A 26938-nucleotide genomic window follows, 5' to 3' on the forward strand; every position below is an offset into this window, starting at 1 on the left:
ACTTAACTGCTGAGGTCATCAGTCCCCTAGAACTTAGAACTACTTAAATCTAACTAACCTAAGGACATCACACACATCCATGCCCGAGGCAGGATTCGAACCTGCGACCGTAGCGGTCGCGCGGTTCCAGACCGTAGCGCCTAGAACCGCTCGGCCACACTGGCCGGCCGCAAAATTTTTCCGCGATGGTGCTGACCTTGTCTCACATTGGTATGAATGTGTTAACTGTTACGCAGATTACACATTGGTATGAATGTATTAACCGTTACGCAGATTACTTTTGAAATTAGTTGTCACTGTGTTGCATGCCTCAACTTAGGACATAACATTCGATTACGTCTCATCAAGACCTGACAGTCATCAGAAGAGTAATCTTCCACCCTCTTCAGACGTGTGTACAGCGTTTTGAGATATGTGCTGTTCTGAAGTCGGTGACATGAAAGCTAAAGATTATCGCTTTGTGCAGTGGGACACATATGGGAGAAAGGAGAGCAACTCTGACCAGTCTTCACCGGTTTGCAGGCGATACGAACTATTCGCGGTGACGTCTGAGGTCGTCTCGGCAGCCCCGCTGCATTCGCTGGCGACTTCAGTCGCTATGAGGTCGCTACGGGCACCGCTGCAGCCGCCGCTGCTCGTCACGATGTCTTTGTTGATGACGCTCCTCTTGTTGCTGACGAGTTTTTCGGTCAAGGCCGACGAGGGTGACGGTGGCGACGGAAGTGAAGCTACAGCTGAGGCGGAGGTTTCTGCCGCCCCGATGACAGACGAGCCGCGCGCCATTGCCTTTAGGAAGGCGATCTGTGGAAAGACTGCCGAGGACACCGACATCCTGTGCGCCGTCGTCAGGATAGTCAACGATGCCGCCAGAAGAAGAGAGATGACGGATGACCCAGAGGACGGTCCGAAGAATCAAACGGAGGTTAATTAGGAAGTGGTGAGTCGTTCAGGAGTTGGACATGTTTTGGACCTCTCATAGGGGTTCCTCGTGCCAGGCCAGTATTTGGTCGCGATATTCGAATTATCAGTAATTACGAAACTTTCTGTGTGTGTTTTACTTCAGTATTTACTTAATGGTATTAGTTCCCTCCAGCATTAATTTAGACATTAGTCGAATCCATGAGTCCATGCCACGTTATGTTGCGGCACTTATGCGTGCTCTTGGGGGGGGGGGGGGGGCTACACGACATTAAACAGGTGTACCAATTTCTTTGGCCCTTCAGTTATTTGAAAAGTAATCACCCTAATTCTCAATCATTTATCTCACAATTAGACAATACGGTCAATGCCTTGATGCAAAAATGTTTGCGTTTGCATATGGAAGCATCATTGTACCCAGGCGTAAACCTCTTCATACGAAGGAAATCGAATGTGGAGACCTCTTCTGAACAGCACGTTGCAAAGCATCCTAGATATGCTCAATAATGTTCATATATGGAGAGTTTGGTGACAAGCGGAAGTGTTTAAACTCAGAAGAGTGTTGCTCAAGCCACTTTGTAGCGTGTGTATTACTTCGTAGCGATGCAATGTGGTGCATACGCATTTTTATTTTGCTTCTTTATTGTTGAAAATGTTTCTCACTTTACATAGAATATCAAGATAAACTGAATAACTATTAACTTGCACTTGTCGGTCAAAATATTTTTTCCATACTTTACTGATTTACCTTAAATTTCCAGTTATTTCGTACTCTTCACATCATAAGAAGTTCTGGTCTCATCAAGATCACAAGTATAACATCGTACAATTTCAAAGACGGAGAAGTACTTACGAAATGCTTCCGGCAATCTGACAGCGTCCTCGTATTATACATTGCTAGGCATTGAAATTGCAATGCCAGGAAGGATAGAAAGCGACGAAATTTTGTTTTGCATTTTGTACGTATGCAGCTTAGTAGGTCGAATACATGAGTAAATTTGTGGGTGATTTGGGTGAGTACAGGGCGCGAAATCTGCCACACAGGCCTGCAACCTTGACAACAACAATGGCTCTAACCCGTCTGGATATGAAGTCAATTCGAGTTTTCGTGACAGATGCGGGTAAGTCGTTTCATGCGATTCAGCTCTGTGCCAGAATTCGCCAGTCGTAGTACTTACCAGTGTCCCGGCAACCCATGTCCAGATGTCTTCAGTGTGTAGAGATTTTTACTTTAACAACAAAGAGTGAGGCCGCGTGTTGACGATGCTGTCCTGGACTTCCTCGATACACAGTTTCTTCGACTGTCCCCCAATCTCTCACCCACCGAAGACATCTAGACACCTCGCCTATCTCGAAGACAGGACATGGTATTGTTTGTGGGCTTTCTGAACCCACTGCATCATCCATATTCCCATGACAGCAGTGAGATCCAGACCAACGCGAAAAACAACATTGCGCAACGATAAGCTGCAGTTAGGTCATCATCTAGTCGAAGTCCGACACGTGCTTCTTAAATGAGACGTATTACTTTCTACCCACTAATGGATGACATTGAAATGAGATTTACGAATGACCTTCACAGTGTTTCTTTATATACTGAGTGTATATGGCGTTACTCCTCTGGTTTATGCGGCTGTGCTAAAATTCTTATCATTTGCATATCCAATCATGTTGTATACTTAACGCCAATATGTGGTTTTTTTGCATGTCAGCTTTAGGGTGTTACAGTTTTAACGTCCAACACGAAGACTTCTTAAGTAATAGGACCCAGTACGTTGTCCTCGACGGCGAGTGTTACTAAGAGACAAGGGCATTATCAGGAGTGTCTCAGAGAAGTGTGACAGGACCGCAGTTATCTATGTGTACATAAATGATCTGGAGGACAGGATGGGGAACAATCTGTGGTTGATTCCTAAAGACGCTGTGGTGTTTGGTAAGGTATCGTCGTTTGAGTGACTAGGGCATAACATAAGGTGACTTTGACAAAATTTCTACATCTACATCTACATGGTTACTCTGAAATTCACACATAAGTGCCTGACAGAGGGTTCATCGAACCATTTTCATACTACTTCTCTACCATTCCACTCTCGAATGGCACGTGGGAAAAAGAAACACCTAAATTTTTCCGTTCGAGCTCTGATTTCTCTTATTTTGGTATGATAATCATTTCTCCCTACGTAGGTGGGTGTCAACTAAATATTTTCGCATTCGGAAGAGAAAGTTGGTGATTGAAATTTAGTAAATAGATCTCGCCGCAAAGAAAACCGCCTTTGTTTCAGTGACTGCCACCCCAACTCACGAGTCATATCAGTGACACTCTCACCCCTATTGCTCGATAACACGAAACGAACTGCCCTTCTTTGTACTTTTTCGATGTCTTCCGCCAATCCTACATGGTAAGAATCTCATACCACGCAGCAATATTCCAGCAGAGGACGGACAAGTGTAATGTAGGCTGTCTCTATAGTGGGTCTGTCGCGTCTTCTAAGTGTTACGCCAACAAAGCGCAGTCTTTGTTTCGCCTTCCCCACAATATTATCTAAGTGGTCTTTCCAATTTAAGTTGCTCGTAATTGTAATTCCTAGGTATTTAGTCGAATTGGCAGCCCTTAGATGTGTGCGATTTATCGTATACATAAAATGTATCGGATTTCTTTTAGTACCCATGTGGATGACCTCACACTTTTCTTTGTTTAGTGCCAACTGCCATTTTTCGTACCATACAGAAATTCTATCTAGATCATTTTGTAATTGGAATTGATCGTCTGATGATTTTACTAGACGGTAAATTACAGCGTCATCCGCAAACGATCTAAGGGGGCTCCTCAGATTATCACCTAGATCATTTATGTAAATCAGGAACAGCAGAGGGCCTATGACACTACCTTACGGAACGCCAGATATCACTTCTGTTCTACTCGATGATTTACTGTATGTCATGAACGGCATCAAGCTGTAAACGTAGAAAAATGTAAGTCAGTGCAGATAAGAATGGGAAAAGAAACCCGTAATGTTCGGGCACAGCATCAGCAGTGTCCTGCTTGACACAGTCACAACGTTTACATATCTGGGCGTAATGCCGCAAAGTCATATGACCTGGAACGATTATGTAAGAATTATGGTAAGAAAGGCGAATGGTCGACTTCTGTTTACTGGGAGAATTTTAGAAAAGTGTGTTTAAGATGTAAAGAAGACCGCGATAGGACACTAGTGCAACCTATTCTTAAGTACTGCTAGTGTGTTTGGGATCCGTACCAGGTAGAATTAAAGGAATACATCGATGCAACTCAGAGGCGGGGTGATAGACTTGTTACTGGCAGATTCGAGCAACCCGCATTTATTACGGAGAAGCCCTGAAGGGAAGGCGACGTTCTTTTCGAAGAAGAGTTTTGAGAAAAAAAAAATGGTTCAAATGGCTCTGAGCACTATGGGACTTAACATCTGTGGTCATCAGTCCCCTAGAACTTAGAACTACTTAAACCTAACTAACCTAAAGACATCGCACACACCCATGCCCGACGCAGGATTCGAACCCGTAGTGGGCGCTGATGACCACGCTGTTTAGCGCCCGAAAACATCAAACCACACACACAATGCAACCGTAGCGGTCGCGCGGTTCCAGACTGAAGCGCCTAGAACCGCTCGGCCACCAGCGGCCGGCAGTGTTGAGAAAATTTAGAGAAACGGCATCTGAAGCTGACTGCAGAACGATTCTACTGTTGCCAACATACATTTCACGTAACGACCACGAAGATAAGATACAAGAAATTAGGGCTCTTACGGAGGCATATAAACAGTTGTTCTTCGCTCGCTTTGTTTGCGAGTGGAACAAGAAAGGAGAAATGTCTAGTAGTGGTACGAGATATCCTTCGCCATGTACCGCACGGTGGCTTGCGGAGTATGTATGTAGATGAACATACGTGCAAAAGCTATTGAAACATTGATCACTATTACAGCTTCAAACTAGCCCGATGAAGTCCATTTTCAACAGTGAACGAGAAATGATACAGCAACGCGATCATATAAGTGATATGAGATTGTACAGTTTGCCTCTTACGTCAAAAGTGAGATACATTGTTACTTTTTCATAACTTTCATAAAAGTAGAAGTAGAGAGAGGACTCACATTTTTCTCCGTATTTACAAAAAACGAGTAAAATCATATTTTAGGCACAGCAGGAGTTACATTAACTCTAGGCTACTGATACGCACTTCACCATTTCAAATAATTTATACATTGTCAAGTATTGTCATATATAGACTTCATATACGATTTAGTGTACAACATAAATGATCCATGTAAAGCAATGTAAATAGCATAATTATATGGGAATTTTGTCGTTCCACTCAACCGTAATATATATTCTTCTTCCTTTCAAAATAATGTATGACCTCTGAACTGACATTCCCGTGTTTCGACACACTAACTAGTAACGGTGAACTATTCTCTACAATATATTATTTTCCTTTATGCTAATATGCTCCTCTCACTTCACTCTTCTTTCTTGTGCGTTTTTAAGGCAGCTATAAATTATAATTTTTTAAATTGACTTCTGTGTAGCCATTGACCAGTGAGTAAATACAACTTGTGTCTGTCTTCAATGAATATAAGCCCTACATACTGAGGTTTCGGCCTTGTAATTAGTGTGAGAAAGTGAATAAAAACGTACAGTATGGTTGTGAAAGAACTATTCCATAAAAGACGAAAACACTGTTTGCTGTTGGCACAGTTCTCATACGATTATCTCTCCCTTTCTTCTGTCTGTAGTGATGACGTGTGTACAACTACCCACGTAATGTCTCATTTACATTTCAGTTTTGTTTCAGTTGAAGGTATAATCCGATCATATATTGCTTTTATTCCAGCTTATTTTAATTAGTTTTGCTTAAATAGTAACGCTGAAGTCAGTTTTGGTCAATTACCAATTCACATTCCATGTATTAAATCGTTTTTAGTGGTTCAATTATCTTACCTATTGCAGTTGTGAAACACAAAATCACTAATCGAAAACATGTGGAAACACCTGGTATGTATTTAAATCATTAATTAACCCCTTCGTGTTGTATTTCTGGATATCGCATTTCATACACATAAACTATCCCGTCGTGCATCATTTATTAATTATTTATGTCATTCGAACTAGGTGTTGTGAATTCATCGTTGAAATACTTGCAAGAAATAGGTAATGAGTTATGACAACATTTCTCCGTCCTTTTATCTAGGCTCAGCCATGGAATGTAGCTATGTTAGATGCGTCCCACAAGAAAAACGTAAAAATTTAATAAAAGGTTCATTAATTTGTTTGCAGTTGTGTTACTTGGACGATGAAATGAAACAAGCAGTACTAACAACGTGTAATTTTATTAGGTTGCAGTTGACGTCAACAGTTTGTATCTATGTACAGCAGACCTCTAGGTGTGGTCGTGTCTTCAATGAAGCCGGCGTTATCCGTCGTCTAATAATTCTGAAATGAGAAAATAAAATAGAAATTAAAAGACTATTCAGCAAAAGAAAGCTGTAATAAAGAAACTAGTTAATACATAGAACTATCGCTAACCGTTCGAGACTTGGCAAGGTAGGATACCTACACTTGCTATAATCCCAATCCTTACATAAATAATTTTTTTTTGCTTTCTATTATACACGCAAGATATGGACAAGATTACGCAACATTAGTAAACTCTTATGCAGTACACTTTATTATTCACAGTACAGTTTTCAAACTACTGACGATGATGATAGTTCATATGGAAACATCTTATTTAAGGAAATATTTACAATTTTACTGCTATGTAAACCATGTACACTAGAAAATACGTCCCTGCTAATAACTGTTTGTTTCAAGATTGACGTAGCTGATTTGAAAGCTCAAAAAAAAAAAAAAAAAAAGTTCAAATGTGTGTGAAATCTTATGGGACCTAACTGCTAAGGTCATCAGTCCCTAAGCTTACACACTATTTATTTAACCTAAATTATCCTAAGGACAAACACACACACCCATGCCCGATGAAGGACTCGAACCTCCGCCGGGACCAGCGGCACAGTCCATGACTGCAGCGCCTTGGACCGCTCGGCTAACCCCGCGAGGCAGTTGAAAGCTCTCATTTTCGTCTTTCAAAGTAACGTTTTACTTTTTCCGAAAAGCTGACATTTCAACAGTTATTCGTATTCAACATTTTCGCATTCCAGAATATATGGACTTTAAAATGCAATCCTTTCCCAGTTAGAATGTTATAGTTTTGCAAATCTAATTATTCTGTTTAGAAAAATGTGTAACTTTCCTAAAATAAAGTATTAGTTAACAAAACTGACTCCGTCCGAACAGGCCTTGAGAGGCCCAATGGCGCCGACCGACCGCCGTGTCATCTTCAGCGCACAGGCGTGACTGGATGCGGATGCATGTGGTCAGCACACCGCTTTCCCAGCCGTATGTCCGTTTACGAGCCCGGAGCCTTTACTTTTCAATCAAATAGCTTCTCAGTTTGCCTCACAAGGGCTGAGTGCACCCTGCTTGCCAACAGCGCTCGGCAGACCGGATGGTCACCCATCCAAGTGCTAGCCCAGCCCGACAGCGGTTAATTTCGGTGATCTGACGGGAACCGTTGTTACCACTGCGGCAATGCGCTTAGTTAACAAACTAAGGCATTAAAAATTTAACTTTCCAGAAAGTTCCTGGCGGGCTTTGGAAGTCCTAGCGTAGTTTAAAATTTCATTCTCATAAAACATTTTTAAATATAGAGGTTGTAGTTAATCAAGAAACTTCACTGCCTGTTGCGTTCATGCATTTTTATTTTTTCTGTTTTCATGTAAATATTTAATATTTAATACTTTTATATTTTAGTATTTTTAATTTCTGTCCTACGTGTGGCTTAATAGAGCCGTCACACATAAAGCAACAGGCAGAGAGTTGTTAGCATTCAACTGGTACAGGTGCTATGGATATCAGTCAGTCGGTGTTTAGTAACGATAATGTTCTGTGTCAGTCAGTCTGCGTCCAGGAGTAAACACGTAAAGTACTAATTCGGTACATTGATAATTTTAACTTTTGGACCGTCTAACTACAACAATGAAACATGGCACGAAAATTGTGTTTCGTTCAGATGTAGTTAGACAGTCCAAAAGTAAAAATTATCAGTACACCGTATTAGTACACGCAGCTGAGGAAGGCAGAACTACAAAAGTTGAAGATTTAAAGTACTATTCAAAACAACTTGTTTATTTGTGCTACCACTTGTAAATATTTGCTAGGCTAATGATAGCCTAACGTAACTTACTGAACGGTGATGTTAAACTGATATAGAAGGGTTACACTTAAATACGGAAAGACCATGAGAAATGCAAGCTTGAACATAATGCAGATGCTAGCCATCCTGCAGGTTGCGCTGTGGTATTTGCCCACGAGCGTCATCTGTGCGATGTCTTCCATTCGTCGCAAGTGTCGGCCGTGGCCAGAACAGTGTTCTGTGTAGATGTGAGTGCGTTACGTAGGAAGTAAGTGAATTTTAACGTGCGCAAGTTGTAGGAGAAAGTATGGTGGGTGCTTCCGTAACCAAAGTAGCCGAAATGTTGGGTGTTTCAAGAGGCGTCACCTAGGAGATTTAAACAACATACAAGGAAAGCGGACAAACGGCGTCCGCTAGATCTCCACGTGGACGAAAGTGTGTGCCGAGTGATCGTAGCCGGCCCTGTGACCGAGCGGTCCTAGGCGCTTCAGTCTGTAACCGCGCGACCGCTACGGTCGCAGGTTCCAATCCTGCCTCGGGCAGATTTAAGTAGTTAGATTTAAGCAGTTCTAAGTTCTAGGCGACTGATGACCCCCGATGTTAAGTTCTATAGTGCTCAGAGCCATTTGAACCATTTTTTGAGTGATCGTATTGGACGGTCATTGAACAGAACGACAGCCGCAAAAGTCACTACAGAACTGAATGTCGCACTCATGGACCCCGTCACCACCGAAACAAACGAGGAAACTACAGAAGCAGGGATCTGCAGGGACAGCTGGAATTCCAAAACCGTTCATCAGTGATGTAAATGACCGCAGCAGGAAAACTTGGTGCCGAAGCCATAAATCCTGGGCTGTGGAGCAATGTAAGAATGTTCTCTTGCTGGATGAGTCTTGTTTCACACCGTTTCCAGATTCTGGCCTAATTTATGCCTTAAGAGCGAAGAATAGCGCGGGTTCGGTGATGATTTAGGCAGCAATATCGTGGCATTCCGTCAGCTCCATGGCTACTGTGCAAGATTGCAGTACTGATATTGATTATGTGACTATTTTGACTGGTCACGTGAATCCCGTGGTACAGTGTTTGTTCGTCGTGGACATGTGTTCCGAGATATCAGGGCCCGTATTCACTTAGCTCCCATCTTCAACAACTGGTCTAGCGAAGCACGAGGATGAACTGTCGCGTCCCCCCTGACCTCCACACAGTCGACAGATCTCAATAAAGGATGTTTCAAAAAAAAAAAAAAAAATGGTTCAAATGGCTCTGAGCACTATGGGACTTAACATCTATGGTCATCAGTCCCCTAGAACTTAGAACTACTTAAACCTAACTAACCTAAGGACAGCACACAACACCCAGCCATCACGAGGCAGAGAAAATCCCTGACCCCGCCGGGAATCGAACCCGGGAACCCGGGCGTGGGAAGCGAGAACGCTACCGCACGACCACGAGATGCGGGCATAAAGGATGTTTATAAATGAATATCGGAGTTTTAACGCTTTAGAATATTTATTATATCAAACTTACCGTTATAAATGATATGTCAAATGAAAGAGCAACTCAAACAGTTTTACCAAGAACCAATGTGAGCACCATTTGTCACGCGGCTCACATCAAGTTTATGGGCCTTTCTTTTTTGGTAAACCTACTGTAACTGGCACTTCTTGCCTTGATACACGAGAGCAATGGCTCTTCACTCAGTAGGAAGAAGATGAGCCAGAGAACTACATTTTCCAGAAAGATGGTGCCCCACCTCACTGGCACGGCGAAGTACGCGATTGATTGAACTTGCCTGTACCCAAGCGCTGGATAGGTCGCAAGAGGCACAGTGACAGGGCTTGCTTTGCATGGCCTCCACGTTCACTCGACCTAACGCCATGCGAATTCTTCCTTTGGGGCTTCGTCAAGGATCGTGTGTACGTGCCTCCGCTACCAGCAGACCTCCTTGAATTAAGAAACAGGACTGAAGCAGCTGTTGCTACAATCACTGAAGACACAGTTATCAACGTTTGGGAAGAACTCGGCTATAGACTTGACGTGTGCCGTGAGACAAATGGTCCTCACATTGAACATTTATGAGGTTCTTGGTAAAACTGTTCGAGTTGTTCATTCATTTGACATATCATTTATAACTGTAAGTTTAATGTAATAAATATTATAAAGCGTTAAAATCCCAATACTCATTTATAAACACCCTGTATTATTGAGCTTTCGTCGCCTACTTTGGAGAGAAGGGTGCGTGATCGCTGTCCACCTCCATCATTGTTGTCTGAGCTTGCCACTATGGTGCAGGAAGAATGGTATAAGCATCCTTTGAATACTATACAGGACCTATATTTATCTATTCCCTGAAAACTGGAAGCTGCTTTGAATGTCAGTGGCTATCCTACACAATAGTAGGTATTGTAATGTGTTGTGTTTTCTGTGTTTCCTTATTTTGCCCCCCTCCCCCCTCCACCCCTGTAGTTCACGACAAGCAAGCTAATCATCTAAAGTGTTTACAAACAATAGATGTGAATGAAATGAAAGTCATTCTCAATATAAATTTTACAATAATTGCTTAAAGTTCATAAAAATCGCCAAGAAGTAATAACGGGAAGAGGAAATTCGAGGAGACTTTGGAGGTCGGTAACATTACAGATTTCTCACGTGAATGTTGCAGTTAAATCACCGATTAAAAGGATGAAATAAAGAGGCAACATAATAAAGACCACTAATCAATACACTCTCTCTGTATTAAGCATTCATCCGTGGAAGGCCCTACAGATAATTCCAAATTTTCAGATGGTCTCGGCACACATTATGCAGACTGAAATGTATCAGCTTGCTTATTCCTAAAAATGTATTACACATAGAAATGAATCGATTCATTTCGATGTCTGACACACTTCGAGACAAAGATAAGTTGGTCTATATTTAACCTTAATCCAGTAACAAATTTGGATTTTATTGATACTGCCTTAGCTCAAGTTACAGGGATCCTGTCCTGCATAAAACCCCAGTAATTGTGAAATGCATGCAATTATGTGCTTTGTAAATTTTCCTCTGTTCCAGGAAGATATCAAAGCTCTCATTTATTTTTCGGTTTCTGTTTGTTGTATATTCTGTTAGACGTGACGATAACATTGCGGCAATAATTTTTAGCAGTATCTGTAAATGAGCTGAAAAGTTTTGCCTATCTTATACTTGTTAATGATTACCCAAAGGCAAACACGTATAAGGCTCAAACTGAAAGGTCCATGCTGTGATGGTTTTCGATGTAAAAATTAGCTCGAAGTTAAGCTAAAGCAGAAGCGGGAGAGAATGTTAGTTGAAAATCGCCTGTTTACCTAAGTGTGTCAGTCTTGTCGGTGGGAGACAGTAACACATGCACAGCGACAGAGAGATCAAGAGTTAGAGAATTTCAGAAACAGATGTAATATTATTCTGAGGACTGATTGACAAGTACCGCAACTACATGTGAAAGGTGATTGCAACACTTTTCCATATGGAGAACGGAAAAATGAAAACAAAACCACTGTTCTTTTCATTATAGCATTGTGCCTCATGTCGAAAAAGTGGAGGGTTCATAAGAAATCTGGTTGCAAATTTCATGTCTAGGCTTTCTCACAAATAGTGGTGCCTCTAATAATTCATAATCGGTTCAAGATCACCGTGCTGTATTACACAAAAGTTGAAGTATTTTGCTTTCTGGCTAGTATCCGTTAAAAAAATTTCAAGTGATGTATCGATAGTCAATGCCCGTGCTAGTGGCACTATGAAATTTCATCTGTAAGACATGCTGTTAGCATTCTTAAAGAAGCTGTTAGCGTGGAAGGCTGCATAAACCCAATCTTCTGACTGAATACTACAACACCAGCTGCACCAAACTGATAGCCTTCGATTAACATTTCCTCGTCATTTTTCGAAACATTTTAATGCAATTGAACAAACATTTACTGAGCGCTTGCCAAGAAAGTTGTTTGGTATCTTGAGCTGTTTTTGGAAAAAATGAGCGCGACCATACTCCGTAAGAATCTGCGTAGGTTTTTTTCTGAAAATTTTTAGAATTTTTTGTTTGTCTTTTCGAGTAGGATGTGCTTATTTAGACGTGTGATGTAGAATAATTACGTTAGTTACGCCACATTAAGACACTGTTCCTACATGAACTGAAAATCGCTAAAAAGCTGCATCACTAGCGATAGATAAATTCCTAGGTAGAAAGATGAAACTGTTCTCAATAGTTTAGAGAACGGGTATCTGAGGTAGGCTCTTCTACGATTCTATTGTAGCTATCGTGTAGCGATTATCGAAAAAGAAAAATAAGATCACGGCACGTCGCCGAGCGAAACAAACAATCCTTTTGCTACCTCTCTATTCATAACGGAACAACACAACAAATGGTTAACACTGATAGAAAATAACCTCTGCGTCGCAATGAACAGTGGCTTACAGACGATGTATTTAGATGCAGGCACTGCGGAGAAAAGAATCTTAATGGAGAAAAGTTTCGACAGGCAAAATCTTAAATGTCTTATCTGCTCGTGTTTGTTGTTATAGTGCCCCACGCTATTTCCATGGGCAGTTAATAAGTGGGTGGTTGATGCCTGCAATTAAGATTCAGTGTATTGCAGTTCAGTGTATACTTCAAATTTGCTACGAAAAATTGAATTAATTTCAGATTATATTTCCGACGAAATTCATCGGCTATATGACATTTTAATGGTACCATAGAACGAATCCAGGTCTTTTCCCTCCGTTTTGTACGCTCTTAGCTACCACCACAGCAAAATATTAGAGGTAAAATAACATTAAACGCTAATCTTCTCCATTGCATAAAGTTTTCTTGTGCGGTAAAATCTCCAGTGCGTAAAGTTCTTTTTGCCCTAAGCAATTTATAATAACAAAGCAATCGCCGAACCATTACGTTGTTTATTATCTCAGGAAGCGGGAAGAACATTGGTTAGCAAATACAAAGGAACCTGAAGTTTTCGATGCTCCGCTATCGATACTTTTGATTGGTGATTAACTTTTGCAACGTTTGTTATATACGAAAAACATTACGCTGAGACGAACAGCATGAGGTGAACAGCGTAAATTACATGCTCAACAGTTTTATGGATGAATATCGGAACACTTAATGTCTATTATTGCAAGTGACCGTTGCAATTTTTGTTTCACTTAAATCAAAAAGATATCCTCAGAAAAACGGTAGACGAGATAAGTAGTAACTACAACTAAGAATTCATCAAAATTACTAAGTAGTAAGTAAATAAAGATAAGTAAGTTTCAGATATGTAACCAAAAATTATTGAGTTTCCGTATTATGAGAATGTTGATTTAACGGTAATGGTGGTGTAGGAGACAGGAAAATTCGAAAATAAATGCAGTAATGAAATCCGAACAGGGAATGAAATAAATATTGTTTTACATGTAGCTAGGTATCAGTACCGGTTCAGGCGCCTGAAGTCTGATGTTACTTTTACAGCTCGAACAGTTTTTATTTCTCTGTTCTCTACCATTTAGACAGAAACTCGAATGCTGCAAGCAACAAACAGTAAACAAACATTGTTCTCATTAAATTTTGTTTCGCATGCTGGGGTCAAGTGTTATCTTCCTGATAAGGGAGACTTGTTTGATTGGTTTATAGTCCGAAGACTTGGATGACTTTTGAACTGTTTCGCTGTCCTGGTCCAGTTTGCGACCGACTCCTATCAGCGGGCTAAGTTCTAGGAAAAGCCTGTTTATCATTTGCGTAGTACACGACGAAGATTATCTAGAGGTCTTGGTAGTTTACTTTCAAGGGGCGAACCTAATTTATACTTGGAACTTTTGTTATGACTACCAGTTGATATAAAAGTTGTTATCGCTGTGCCTAACGGCAAATAACTTATCTGGGCCGTTTGAAAATGTGGCAATCAGCGCGAGAAGCTACGCTCACATTACGACTTAGAACAAATTTACGAGTTCGGAAATCGTATAGTCTCTAAAGACTCCATTCAGGCGAGATTGAAATCAAAACTGTAGGAAAGTTTATAATGAGGCAGAATGCAAGTGTAATTGTCGCATCTAAGAAGGCTGCCAATAAAAGGAATATATAATACTGCTAACAGTTTACAGATCCTGGTGCCGCATGACCAAGAACTTATCCTATTTCGGGAGTCGTTCAATAAGTAATGCAACCCTTTTTTTCCGCGGCCTATTATCGGTTGAAAAAACTGAAAAGATCGTATGGCATTGTTGGCGTGGAGTCCTCATGCGGGGGAGCTCGGTCGCCATATTGCAAATCATTTTTAGTTGACTTCACTTTGGCGACTTACTGGCCCATGATGATGAAAATGATGACTCCCCTGCTGAGAATCGAACCCAGGCCCCCAGCGTGTTACGCGGAATCGCTACCACTACGCTGGGTAGATTACGTAAGTAATGAGGAGGTGTTGAATAGAATTGGAGAGAAGAAAAATTTGTGGCACAACTTGACTAGAAGAAGGGATCGTTTGGTAGGGCATATTCTGAGGCATCAAGGGATCACCAATCTAGTATTGAAGGGCAGCGTGGAGGGTAAAAATCGTAGAGGGAGACCAAGAGATGAATACACTAAACAGATTCAGAAGTATGTAGGTTGCAGTAGGTGCTGGGAGATGAAGAACCTTGCACAGGGTAGAGTAGCATGGAGAACTGCATCAAACCAGTCTCTGGACTGAAGACCACCACGACAACAACGCTACGGAGGCGGATATCGAGTGAAAAAGTACAGAACGTATTGTTGACCCTTGTGGAGTAATCCCGCTTCAGCCCATGTAGTTTCATGAAGACCCGATAGGTGACAGCACTATACGTAGCCTTCAAAATGGCGTTTTATCGGTGGTACATTCCAAGTAGGAAGACGTCATTGAGTCTACATGTAATTATCGGAACAATTTTCTTATCAACATGTCTACTTCGACATTCAATAAATCAATTCTCACCAAGACACCACTTTGGATTTGAAGCAGCAGCTCAGACTTGAATGTCATCTTGGCAACGGTCCGACTGTAGCTGATTTAGGAAAGGAGTTGGACGACGTGAGAGAAATTCGATTGTTACCTTGCCGAAGAAATCACCGCGACATTCTACAAAGTGAGCTAGGAAAACCAATGAAAACATAAATTTGGATCGCTTAAAGGAGGCTTGAAATCTGCTCCATTCGACTGAGAGCCCTGTGCCTTCATTGCTCCACCTCGATCACTTTTACTATTAGTTTCTTGAGAACGAGACCGTCCTATACTTTTCACGGAACCTCTTTCTTTGATACTACTTAGTTAAGAGTGAACATTTCCATTCACGGAAACTTAGGGAGATGCTTTAGGAAGGGTAAAAGCACCAGAGAGGTTGGTGTCACGTTATATTTGTTAACTAAACGAAGAGTTAAAGACAAATGACGACATCTTCGTAGCATTTGTCGACCAAGAAAGATCATTTGACAACGTACAGTGGACCTAGGTACTTGAAATCCTCAGGAAAATGGGTGTAGGCTCTAGGGAAAGGTGAGTTATATACAGGCCTGCACGAAGGATTATTTTTCGGGTGGTGGCGGGGAGGGGGTGGGGGGGGGGGCGTAGGGTTTGGAGGGCTTATTTCACCTACTGTTATTTTTCATGTTATAATATAAATACAGATTCGAATAAGCCTTTTAATAGCGAGACAGGGGGGCAAGAATTGATTTGCTGCTTTCATTCCCCTTAAATGACCCATAAACGTGTTAATAGCTCAAATTTCGCAAAACGTCTAGATAAATATTTATTTAATTTACAGTAATGTTACTGAAGTATGAAGATCATTGTTTATTATTGGTTATTGTTTGATTACTGTTGTAGAACTCAAGAATCGCTCTCGCTAAGCTGGTTACTCCATATGAAAATGTTTAAAATATATGAAGCTGCACTCGAAATTTTACAGTTTTTTTCGCGGAACTGGTTGGCTAGTGTGCTCTACAACTTCTATGAGCGGGTAAACTTCAGGTGGACTAGTAATTTACCTTCGCTTATTCCCAGTGAATTACCCATGTCGTGCTTTCCCCTTGTAAGATTATCATTAATGTAACCTACGTGGACAGCGGAAACACGTCTCTGAAATAACGTCATGGGGTCTAATCTTGTTTGTTTGTTGTATTGAATAGGTGGATTCGAATCTGCCCGATTTTATGATTATCAATGACTAGCGATCATACCTCGTTCGATAAGATTTAGAATTTCCAGCTAGCTCTAATTGAAAACAATGTGTTCCAAGACCAACTCGGATCAGTGCTACGTATTCCATACTCAGAAACGATATTAAGTATTGACTGTTTTTCGTTGGGTTTGGAAAAGTGGTATCTCTATATTTCTTTAAATAAATTTTTTGGCTTATAAAAGTCCGTAGGATGGATGAAATGCTTAATGTCATTTCACTTTTGAAGAACTGAAATAAAGAATTAAATGATTCGCATTACTGGCAATGATTCCAGTGATCAGAGTTGTTATGGTGACCCTGTTTCCATCTACAGTTAGGCTGAACTAAGGGTGCAAAATACTGAATGCGCTGGCTTACCGAACTGACTTCTGAATTGATAACGCACACACGCGTTGTACCGAACAGACTGAAAATTTACTTTCAGTAGCTAACTGGGTCGAAAGCCGTCTTATAAGGTGATCGATGAAAAATGCCTAGTTAAGTGATTCCGAACTAGTGCCTCCACTTTCTTACGTGGTTGGAATTCCTTACTTAGATACGATTAGACAGGGGCTAGAAGATTACTGTCTCTTTGACAGCTCTGTTCTACTCCACGTGACTCTTTCTGCTAAATCCTTTTTTTCTACGTGAAAGCCATCTATTTACTTTACACAAAATTTCGAACAAAGATACTAACCTTGAGTGTATTTTGCTTTGTTCTGAAATAGCCCAGACGCAGCCATGTTGCATCCTGTCACTTGACTTTCAGTCGCAATTAAGAACGAAAATTATAAGAAAGTATTTTCGTACTAGAAAGTTTCCATTGTATCTAGTGTAAGCCCAAACATTTTGGAGGAGGAGGGAGGGGGGAGCAAGGGCCTTCCTCCCGCCCCACAACTACCACGCCGCGTGTGGGCCTCCATACAATACATACAGAAACCAATAGAGAACAAAAGGGAGGCCAAGAGAGAAATGCTTGTATTAAAAAGGATGTAAGGCATGGGTACAGTCAACTGTTAATCCTGTGTATTGAAGAAGAAACAAAGGAAATAAATAAAGATTGAGAAATGGAATTCAACTTCGTGTTGGAAGAATGTCAATGACAAAATTCGCAAATGACGTTGCTGTCTTCAGGGAAAGTGAGGAGGAATTACAGGCTAATGGGGACGATTATGGATTGAAAGTAGACCTAAAACAGATGAAAGTAATGAGGAGTAGCAGAAATGAGAGTAAGTAATAAACTTAACATCAAAACTGAGGACCGTATAGCATCTGAGGTGAAGAAATTATGCTACCTTGGTAGCAAATACCGCGCCACAGAAGAATCAAGAAGGGCATGAAACGCAGGATAGTAAAGACGCAGCCAGCGTTCCTCGCGAAAAGAAATCGACCGGTACTTAAACAGAGTAGATACACCGCATTAAGGAAACACACTGATTTTTTAAATTATATATTTCAGCCTCAGCTCACACAAATAGTGTCATCACCACCTTCGCATTATTACCAAGTCATTATCAAGTTTCTATTTAAAAAGAAAGAAAAAGTGTAATATTAAATTAGTAGTAACGTAAATTACTAATCAAACAAGCTTCTGTAAACAACAATATGTTACGTATTCAAGAACGTGTAGTTATGTTTAGAAGTCAGCATGATTTAAAATTTAGTTTCCTGCTATGTTACTGGTCCCTTTTTTTCCTTTCTTTTCAAAAAGCCCATTTGAAGATGGCTTTTTATTAAGTCGAATCTAATAGTGATAAGATTTGCGTGACTCATGGCTGAAATGTATAATGAAAAGTTTACTTGTATCACACAAAGGCCTCAAGTTGGGGAAGAAGTTTCGAAGAATGTACATCTGGCTAACACAGCACTGTATAGATGTGAATCGTGGATTTTGGGAAAAACGGAAATGGATGGGAGCCGAAGCGTTTGAGATGTAGTGTTACAGGCCACTGAAGATTAAGTGGGCAGATAAGTAATACGAAGGTATTTCGCAGAATCGGCGAGTAATGGAACATGTGTAAAAGACTGACATCGGGAAATAGCTTCCATTGTTGTAGGAGGCGCCACAAAGAACAAAAATTGTAGAACGACATTGGAATATATCCAACAAATAGTTGAGGATGTTGGGTCAAAATGCTGATCTGGCACTGGAGAGGAAGTCCAAGAGGGCCGCATCAAACCAGTCTGAAGAATGACGGATCGCACCATCCCTCCCTGCCCATACCTCTCAAAATAAATAAGGTCACACGGAGATAAACATTTTTTGTTCAGAAACATTTTCTTTTTTTTTACTCATCGTTTATCAGCTATGCGCATGAGACAGTCAGTATGTCTCTGAGAATTAACAACAACGATTGCACATAAATAACATTTTATCAGAGTGGTGTTAGAATGAGTTTAAGCGGGTGAGCAATCTGCCCTGAGCCGCAAGTCATGCTTCACCACTTTTCACTGTGGCTCTGAGTCTTCGCTAGACTGTAGATCCCTCTACAGGGTAGGCAGAAAGAATCTGAAAAACTTGTAAGGATGTTTCAGGGTAGGTTGTGCTGAGAAATAATTGTTAAGAATACGATGTGCCGCTTTCGAGCCAATTAGCTTTGAAGTTAGCCAATCAGGTCGTTGCGCGCGCAAATTCAAGCGGCCCGCCAGAAACGGTGTCGCCAAACCTGTCCCTCGTTTGGTTTCCTCACACCGAAAACGAGCGTGATACAAAAATTGGACATGGAACAGTAGTAAGGACCGTACCCGAACCAAAGGCTGAGCAGTCTCGTGCGCTATCATCTGCGCTAAGAGAACAACTGACACTAAGTGTAGCTGTCGGGCCACTTGAATTTACTACCGCAGCGGCTTGATTGGCTAATTAACTCGGAAACAGCGCAATGTGTAGAATTTTTTCTTAACAATTATTTCTCAGGACAACCCACTCTGCAACACCCTTACAAGCTTTTCAGACTGTTTCAGAGCACCCTGTATAGCTAGGTCGATGAGTCAGTTCATAGGTCGGAGTAAGGCAACGGTATACAACGTCCTGTAGAAACCTGCCCAGTAAGGCAGTGTGATGCAAAAACCAATCTTTAGGTTGAGGATAGCTTTAATTAACTACCTGACGCAGCAGCGGGTGTCCCAGTCTGTTGAGCATAGCGACATTGTGTTTCATGTCGTAAAACGCGTCTTTGATTTAGGCAAAAAAAAAAAAAAAAAGCAGACTATAATATTGAAAAAAAAAAAAGAAACCAGGTAGGTGTGAGTAGGACTCGCGGTTTTGGGGGGAGGGGGGGGGGGGGTCCCGTGCATACCTTATTATCTATGGAGGTAGTTCGTCTATAGGTTTTGATGCGAGTTTGAGAAGATTTAATGCGTAACACAAATGGTCGTATCTTTTGACTGCATTGAGTTAGAAGCTTAGATTTTTACACAGCCAATGTACCGTGGACCTTGGTATATGACATAAATTTCTAGTTGATGCTTCTACTCGTTCCTGAAAAAGTGGTCTTAATAGACTAACGGACAGAGAGCCAGACACCAATCGGGAGAAAATATTTTGTATGTGATATGTTTACAAATTAACAAGTTTAGGATTTTTTCTTTGTTTTTACTGTGAAACGTATTTTCTTGCTGAATTTCACGATTCCAGCTCAACGGGAAGTACGCTATTGGATTTGATGAGCGAATTCGCGAGTATCAAAATATGTGACGTAAATGCCCGTATCCTTTGAATGTATCCTTAGAAGCTTGAATTTTTTATACTGTCAAAGCACTCTAGACCTTCAAATTTCACATGAATTTCAGCTTGATACCTAGTTCTATTCCTGGGAAGAGGGGTCGTAACAGAAGGAGCGGCAGACAGATAACAAAGTGACCCAGGGGGGTTCGGTTTTTACCGACTGATTTATAGAACAGAAATCCGCTTCAGTTGAGAGGAAATTTCTTAATTTGCTCCACGACCAGTTTAGAAGCTTAAAGTTTCATCTTCAGATGCCATCAAATAATTATGGGAACATAAATGTGTGGCGTTCGGGCCAGTCATGGGCGGTCACACACAAGTCAAACAAACGTATGGGAGTGTACGACCAGCAGCCACAGTACCCGCTTGGAAAGCACGACGCAGAAGTGACTAGTGGCACCTGATGGCACCTGAAGATGAAACTGTATGATTCGAAACCAGTCGTGTAATAGATTAAGAAATTGCTGACAACCGAAGTGGATTTTGACTCTGAAGTGTCTTTCGCAATTCGTGATTTACACTTATAGATGTTGTAGAGGGGACTTCGCAGACCAATTTTTTCATACGAACACATTTCCAGAAACGTCATTCAACGGTGCTACAGAGCGTCAAAGTTACAGGCGCCGGCACCTGTAAATGTATGTATGTACAGTGCGATTCCACCATGATGTTATAAACTTTCAAGTATGATGGAGAAGGGTAAATATACCAGTTTGAGATAAGGGTGCCTGCACCGGCAAAGAACGAGTCGGATGTTATAAGCCAAAACCGTTCTGAAACCTATGAAAGTGGAACACATATTCCCGTACCGTTGTTGCTAAGAATGTTGGGTACGCAACTTTCAGAGATGGTAGTATGGACCAAAACAAGAAAAAAAATCTAGTAAACTAGGGCTGTAGAATGCATACCTATAGAGCTATGACCACTTGCTGGTCTTCGCTAGTGTGAAAATATCACCTCTAATGAACAAGTGCTCAAAGCTGTTAAGGTATAAATTTTAGAACCAATGTTTACTGGACTTTTTTCCTTGTTTCGGTCTGTACTACCACCTCTGAAAGCTGTATGTCCCATAGTCTTAGCAAGAACAGTAACAGTACATGTATTACACTGTCAGAGGTTTCAGAACGGTTTTCACTTACAACTTTCAACTCGTTAGTTTCCGGTACAGACACCATTACCTCAAATTGATGCACTTATCCAGCTCCATCAACCCTGAAAGTTCGTTACATCATCACGGAATCACCCTGTACATACATACATTTAAGGCGCTAGTGCCTACAGCTTTAACGTTTCAGGACGTGGGTTCCCATTTAAAACTTGATCTACTGAGTGTCCTCTATAAAATCCAGAAGTGTGTAACACGAATTGTGAAACACCCTGTATAAATATCTGTATGTCCACCTTCCCAGAGATAATTGCGGCACTCCACTGTTCTGTATATGAAGTCAAACACCTTTCAGCCGTCTAATTTCCAGACTGTTATTTTATTTGGCTACGAGTTTCGGCGATTTACTACGCCATATTCAGGCCCCCTGACCGACGTGTAGGAAGATTGCAACCTCGGTTCGTGCCAAAACAGGGACCTGCATTCAAATACTGTTACCTGTAGATTTCTGCTTGATACAGTGATACCTCAACCATCACCTGCCAGTCACGGGGCATGAAGATGGCGTAGTAAATCGCCGAAACTGGTAACCAAATAAAATAACAGTTTGGAAATTAGACGACTGAAAGGTGTTTGATTTGACATCCTGTAAAAATACGTAGGTTGGAACTTAAATAATGACAACACTGCTGTGCAGGTATTATGGAATGGACTCTACTATTGTCGCTCATAGCACACGTGACATACTTACCTTACCTCCGAGCAAATGGACTCGCCCGACCCACGTCACCGGCGTGCGCACGATCGAGGGAAAAACAGTCACTTGTGAGCAAATGGTCTAACGTAACGGTGTCACTATGTTTTAGAAACAGGAACAGCGGAGCTGGATGAAGATTGAATGTGCCAGAGGTCGTACAGCACGCCAGTGCCATCAAGGCCTTCAAGAGGCGTGCGGGGAATCGGCATTGCCGTACGGAACAGTGGCACGTTGGGTAAAAGCCTTCAACGAAGGTCGGCAGACTGTGGCAGACATGCATCGGGTAGGTCGTCCTAACGTCTCTGAAGAAGAAGTGCATGCTATTTCCGCGTTAGTGGACAGTGATCGATGCCATACGATTCGTGAGCTAGCCCTCAACCCCGGAATAGCGCATACGACTGTGCTTCGCATCCTGAAGGAGGCCTGGACATGCGAAAAGGTTCTTGGCGCTCAGTCCGGAACCGCGCGACTGCTACGGTCGCAGGTTCGCATCCTGCCTCGGGTATGGATGTGTGTGATGTCCTTAGGTTAGTTAGGTTTAAGTAGTTCAAAGTTCTAGGGGACTGATGACCACAGATGTTAAGTCCCATAGTGCTCAGAGACATTTGAACCATTTTTGAACATGCGAAAAATTGCATCACGATGGGTTCCACATGACATGACGGAAATGCAGAAATGGATGCGTTACGACGCTGCTCAGACGCACTTGGAGCGCTATGAGCGCGAAGGGGAGGCTTTCTTACGCCATATCGCAGCATTGGATGAGACGTGGGCCACATCGTACGAGCCAAAACTGAAACGCCAACCCAACGAATGGCGTCATTATGGGTAGCTGCGAAAGTTGAAAGTGCGCCAGAGCCTCAGTATGGTGAAAGTTATCGTGTACGACTGTGATGGTGTTATCCTAACGCATTACGTTCCTCCACGGCAGACCGTCAATGCACAGTATTACTGTTCGTTTTAGGAGCATCACCTTTGACCAGCTTTGCGAAAGAAGCGGCGACACGTTCTGCGCAACCCACCCATCATTTTGCACGACAATGCGCGGGGGCATAGAGCGCAAGCTGTGGCTGCTCTGTTCGGTCGATGGGACTGGGCAGTACTGTACCATCCACTATACTCCCCACACTCAAGTCCTTGTGAATTTGATTTGATTTCGAAGATGAAGGAACCACTTCGTGGCATTCGCTTCAGAACTCTTCCAGAGATTCGACAGGCAGTAGACCGCTCCATTCGCACCGTCAACAGAACAGGCTCTGGTAACGGTATACTACGCCTTCCACATCGCTGGCAACGGGTTCTACACAACTCTGATGACTACTTCGGGGGGCTGAGCGGTCTAGGGCGCTGCAGTCATGGACTGTGCGGCTGGTCCTGACGGAGGTTCGAGTCGTCCCTCGGGCATGGATGTGTGTGTTTGTCCTTAGGATAATTTAGGTTAAGTAGTGTGTAAGCTTAGGGGCTGATGACCTTAGCAGTTAAGTCCCATAAGATTTCACACGCACACTACTTCGGAGGACAGTGACAGGTGCAAACATGTAACTCTGTTGTATCGGTTGTGAATAAATAGTTGCGACTATTTACACTATTGGTCATTAAAATTGGTACACCACAAAGATGACGTGCTACAGACGCGAAATTTAACCGACAGGAAGAAGATGCTGTGATACACAAATGATCAGCTTTTCAGAGCATTGACACAAGGTTGGCGACGGTGGCGACACCTATAAAGTGCTAACATGAGAAAAGTTTCCAACCGATTTCTCATACACAAACAGCAGTTGACCGGCGTTGCCTGGTGAAACGTTGTTGTGATGTCTCGTGTAAGGAGGAGAAATGCGTACCATCACGTTTCCGACTTTGATAAAGGTCGAATTGTAGCCTATCGCGATTGCGGTTTATCGTATCGCGACATTGCTGCTCGCGTTGGTCGAGATCCAATGACTGTTAGCAAAATACGGAATCGGTGGGTTCAGGAGGGTGATACGGAACGCCGTGCTGGATCCCAACGGCCTCGTATCACTAGCAGTCGAGATGACAGGCATCTTATCCGCATGCCTGTAACGGATCGCGTAGCCACGTCTCGATCCCCGAGTCAACAGATGGGGTCGTTTGCAAGACAATAAACATCTGCACGAACAGTTCGACGACGTTTGCAGCAGCATGGACCACCAGCTCGGAGACCATGGCTGCGGTTACCCTTGACGCTGCATCACAAACAGGAGTGCCTGCGATGGTGTACTCAACGACGAACCTGGTTGCACGAAAGGCAAAACGTCATTTTTTCGGATGAATCCAGATTCTGTTTGCAGCATCATGATGGTCGCATCCGTGTTTGGCGACATCGCGGTGAACGCACATTGGAAGCGTGTATTCGTCATCGCCATACTCGCGTATCACCTGGCGTGATGGTGTGGGGTGCCATTGGTTACACGTCTCTGTCACGTCTTGTTCGCATTGAAGACACTTTGAACAGTGGACGTTACATTTCAGATGCGTTACGACCAGTAGCTCTACCCTTCATTCGATCCCTACGAAACCCTACATTTCAGCAGGATAATGCACGACCGCATGTTGCAGGTCCTGTACGGGCCTTTTTGGACACAGTAAATGTTCGATTGTTGCCGTAGCCAGTACATTCTCCAGATCTCTCACCAATTGAAAACGTCTGGTCAAGGGTGGCCGAGGAACTGGCTCGTCACAATACGCCAGTTTGATGAACTGTGGTATCGTGTTGATGCTGCATGGGCAGCTGTACCTGTACACGCCATTCAAGCTCTGTTTGACTCAATGCCCAGGCGTATCAAGGCTGTTATTACGGCCAAAGGTGGTTGTTCTGGGTACTGATTTCTGAGGATCTATGCACCCAAATTGCGTGAAAATGTAATCACACGTCAGTTCTAGTATATTTGTCCAATGAATACCTGTTTATCATCTGCATTTCGTCTTGGTGTAGCAATTTTAATGACCAGTAGTGTAAGTTCCAACCCTCGTATGCTACTCAGTTGCGGATGTTTAGTGGATCAAATATTTTAAACGTATAACGGTTCCGTGTCTACCGACTGAAGTTGGGGGACCCCAGAAAGGGTCCCAGAGGCGGCACTCACCTCGCGGTTCTCCCCGGCGTGGGAGCCGTCCTGCCCCCCTTGCTGGCCGCCCTGGCCGCCTTGGCCGTGCTGGTGTCCTCCGCGGCCGCTGTGGCTGCCCTCGTGGCTCTCTTGGCTCTCGTGGCTACCCTCGTGGCTGTGCTCGCCCTGCTGGCCGCGGTGGCCGTGGTGGTGGTGGTGGTGCCGGTGCCCCCTGCCGCCGGGCCGCCCCCCGTGGTCGGCGCCGCCTTCCCCGCCGTGCGAGTGGCTGCAGTTGCGGCCCTCGCCGTGGTGCTGGTGACCTCTACCCTCGTGCCGGCCGCCATGGCCCTCGTGGCCCGCGTTGCCGGAGGCGTTCTCGTCGTCGCCGTCGCCTTTGGCCGCAGACACCACGCACGCCGCCACCACGACGGCCAGCGCTAACGCCAGAAACAGCTTGGTGTACGGCCTCATCTCTCGAGTCGTTCTGCTTCTCTTGCGGATGCAGTCGCAGTGCACTGTCGTTGCCGACGGGGCGGTATATATGGATACGGAGTCGCCTACGCGCGAGTGCGCCGATAACCTACCGCCGAATATGGGTCGTCCTCGGCGCAGTTACTTTTCTGTAGCAGTTATCACTTCGTCGAAAGCGTTATTCTTTTTTTCCTTTTTTTTCTGGCTACTCGTTTATCGACGGGGTGAAGTAGTTTCAACTAGAACCGGAGCGGCTGAGGGTTTTTCCGGAGACAAACAAGCGGCCTTTCGGTGTAAGATGCCTCGGGAAAAAATGTAGTAGAGATTGCAGCAACAAAGTAACCCAGTTATGGAGGCCGAGTTATTGTTGGAAACTGTGAAACCCCACCTCACAGAGTCCGATTTCCACTACAGTTAGCGTTTTTACGGACAGCCACCGTGGTTACTTTGAACACTCAACACCAAAAGCTTTACAGCTCTGAGTTAGGTGTTCAATCTATACTGTTTGATGATAAAGATCAGTCAATATGCACTAGATGGCGCCACGTACTGTTGATTTTCTTGCGCAAAACTTGGTGAACCTATTGCGACTTGCAGTTGTGCACATAAAAGTGTATTCAAATCTGGGCCGGCCGTTGTGGCCGAGCGGTTCTAGGCGCTACAGTCTGGAACCGCGCGACCGCTACGTCGCAGGTTCGAATCCTGCCTCGGGCATGGGTGTGTGTGATGTCCTTAGCTTAGTTGGGTTTAAGTAGTTCTAAGTTCTAGGGGACTGATGACCTCAGAAGTTAAGTCCCACAGTGCTCAGTGCCATTTGAACCATTTGAATCAAATCTGGTTCTGCAAAATCCACCGATGTCACTAATGGCCGAGCGGTTCTAGACGCCTCAGTCCGGAACCGCGCTGCTGCTACGGTCGCAGTTTCGAATCCTGCCTTCGGCATGGACGTGTGTGATGTCCTTAGTTTAGTTAGGCTTAAGCAGTTCTAAGTCTAGGGGACTGATGACCTCAGATGTTAAGTCCCATAGTGCCTAGAGCCATTTGAACCATTTGATGTCACTAAACTACAAACCCATTAATGTTTTCAACTATAACATGTGTGCTACTCAAATAATTCTCAAAACAGACCACCGATTACTTTTTTTTGTTCGCATCCGCATGTCTGCCAGTACATTATGATATCAGAGAACACGTGCGTGGTTTCTCTGTTCTGTGGTTACTTCGGCCACTGGTCATTGTCATCAGAGGATTACGAAAACGCAATTTATTAAACGATGTAGATGCCTATGGCAGTGTGAAACTAAGAAATAAAAAAAAATTAACCTTCGATGTGTAGACTAACGCTCATTTGTAGCTGTTAATGAGTCTACAAATAACGAAAATAAATGTCAGTCATATATTACACAAACTGCAAGCTCTTGTCGTTCAGGCAGTTTTCAGGTATGACATGTAATGTCAAATACCTCCGAAAACAAGGAATGAAGTTTGTCTGGCCACAAGT

General features: G+C 42.9%; 1 protein-coding gene and 1 long non-coding RNA gene across 2 annotated transcripts in view; one reads left to right on the forward strand and one right to left on the reverse strand.

The window, feature by feature from the left end:
• Nucleotides 1–473: 473 nt before the first annotated feature.
• Nucleotides 474–26938, forward strand: part of LOC126475408 (uncharacterized) — a 46378-nt gene continuing 19913 nt past the window's right edge. The window contains exon 1 of the long non-coding RNA XR_007586719.1: nt 474–937. This is a non-coding gene — a long non-coding RNA (uncharacterized LOC126475408). The remainder of the gene's footprint in view (nt 938–26938) is intronic.
• On the reverse strand, nt 6263–25503 carry LOC126475404 (zinc transporter SLC39A7-like). The gene is made up of 2 exons (XM_050103246.1): nt 25006–25503; nt 6263–6384 (listed from the first exon to the last, which is right to left on the reverse strand). Exons 1-2 carry the CDS (start codon nt 25435–25437, stop codon nt 6376–6378), a joined length of 441 nt encoding a protein of 146 aa, XP_049959203.1. The 5' UTR covers nt 25438–25503; the 3' UTR covers nt 6263–6375.

Source organism: Schistocerca serialis, chromosome 4 (genome assembly GCF_023864345.2).
Source record: "Schistocerca serialis cubense isolate TAMUIC-IGC-003099 chromosome 4, iqSchSeri2.2, whole genome shotgun sequence".
In the NCBI taxonomy this organism is placed as follows: Eukaryota; Metazoa; Arthropoda; class Insecta; order Orthoptera; family Acrididae; genus Schistocerca; species Schistocerca serialis.

Excerpts from the sequence above, each read along its gene's own strand:
- LOC126475404 (XM_050103246.1), bottom strand. The coding sequence starts at position 25,437 with ATGAGGCCGTACACCAAGCTGTTTCTGGCGTTAGCGCTGGCCGTCGTG.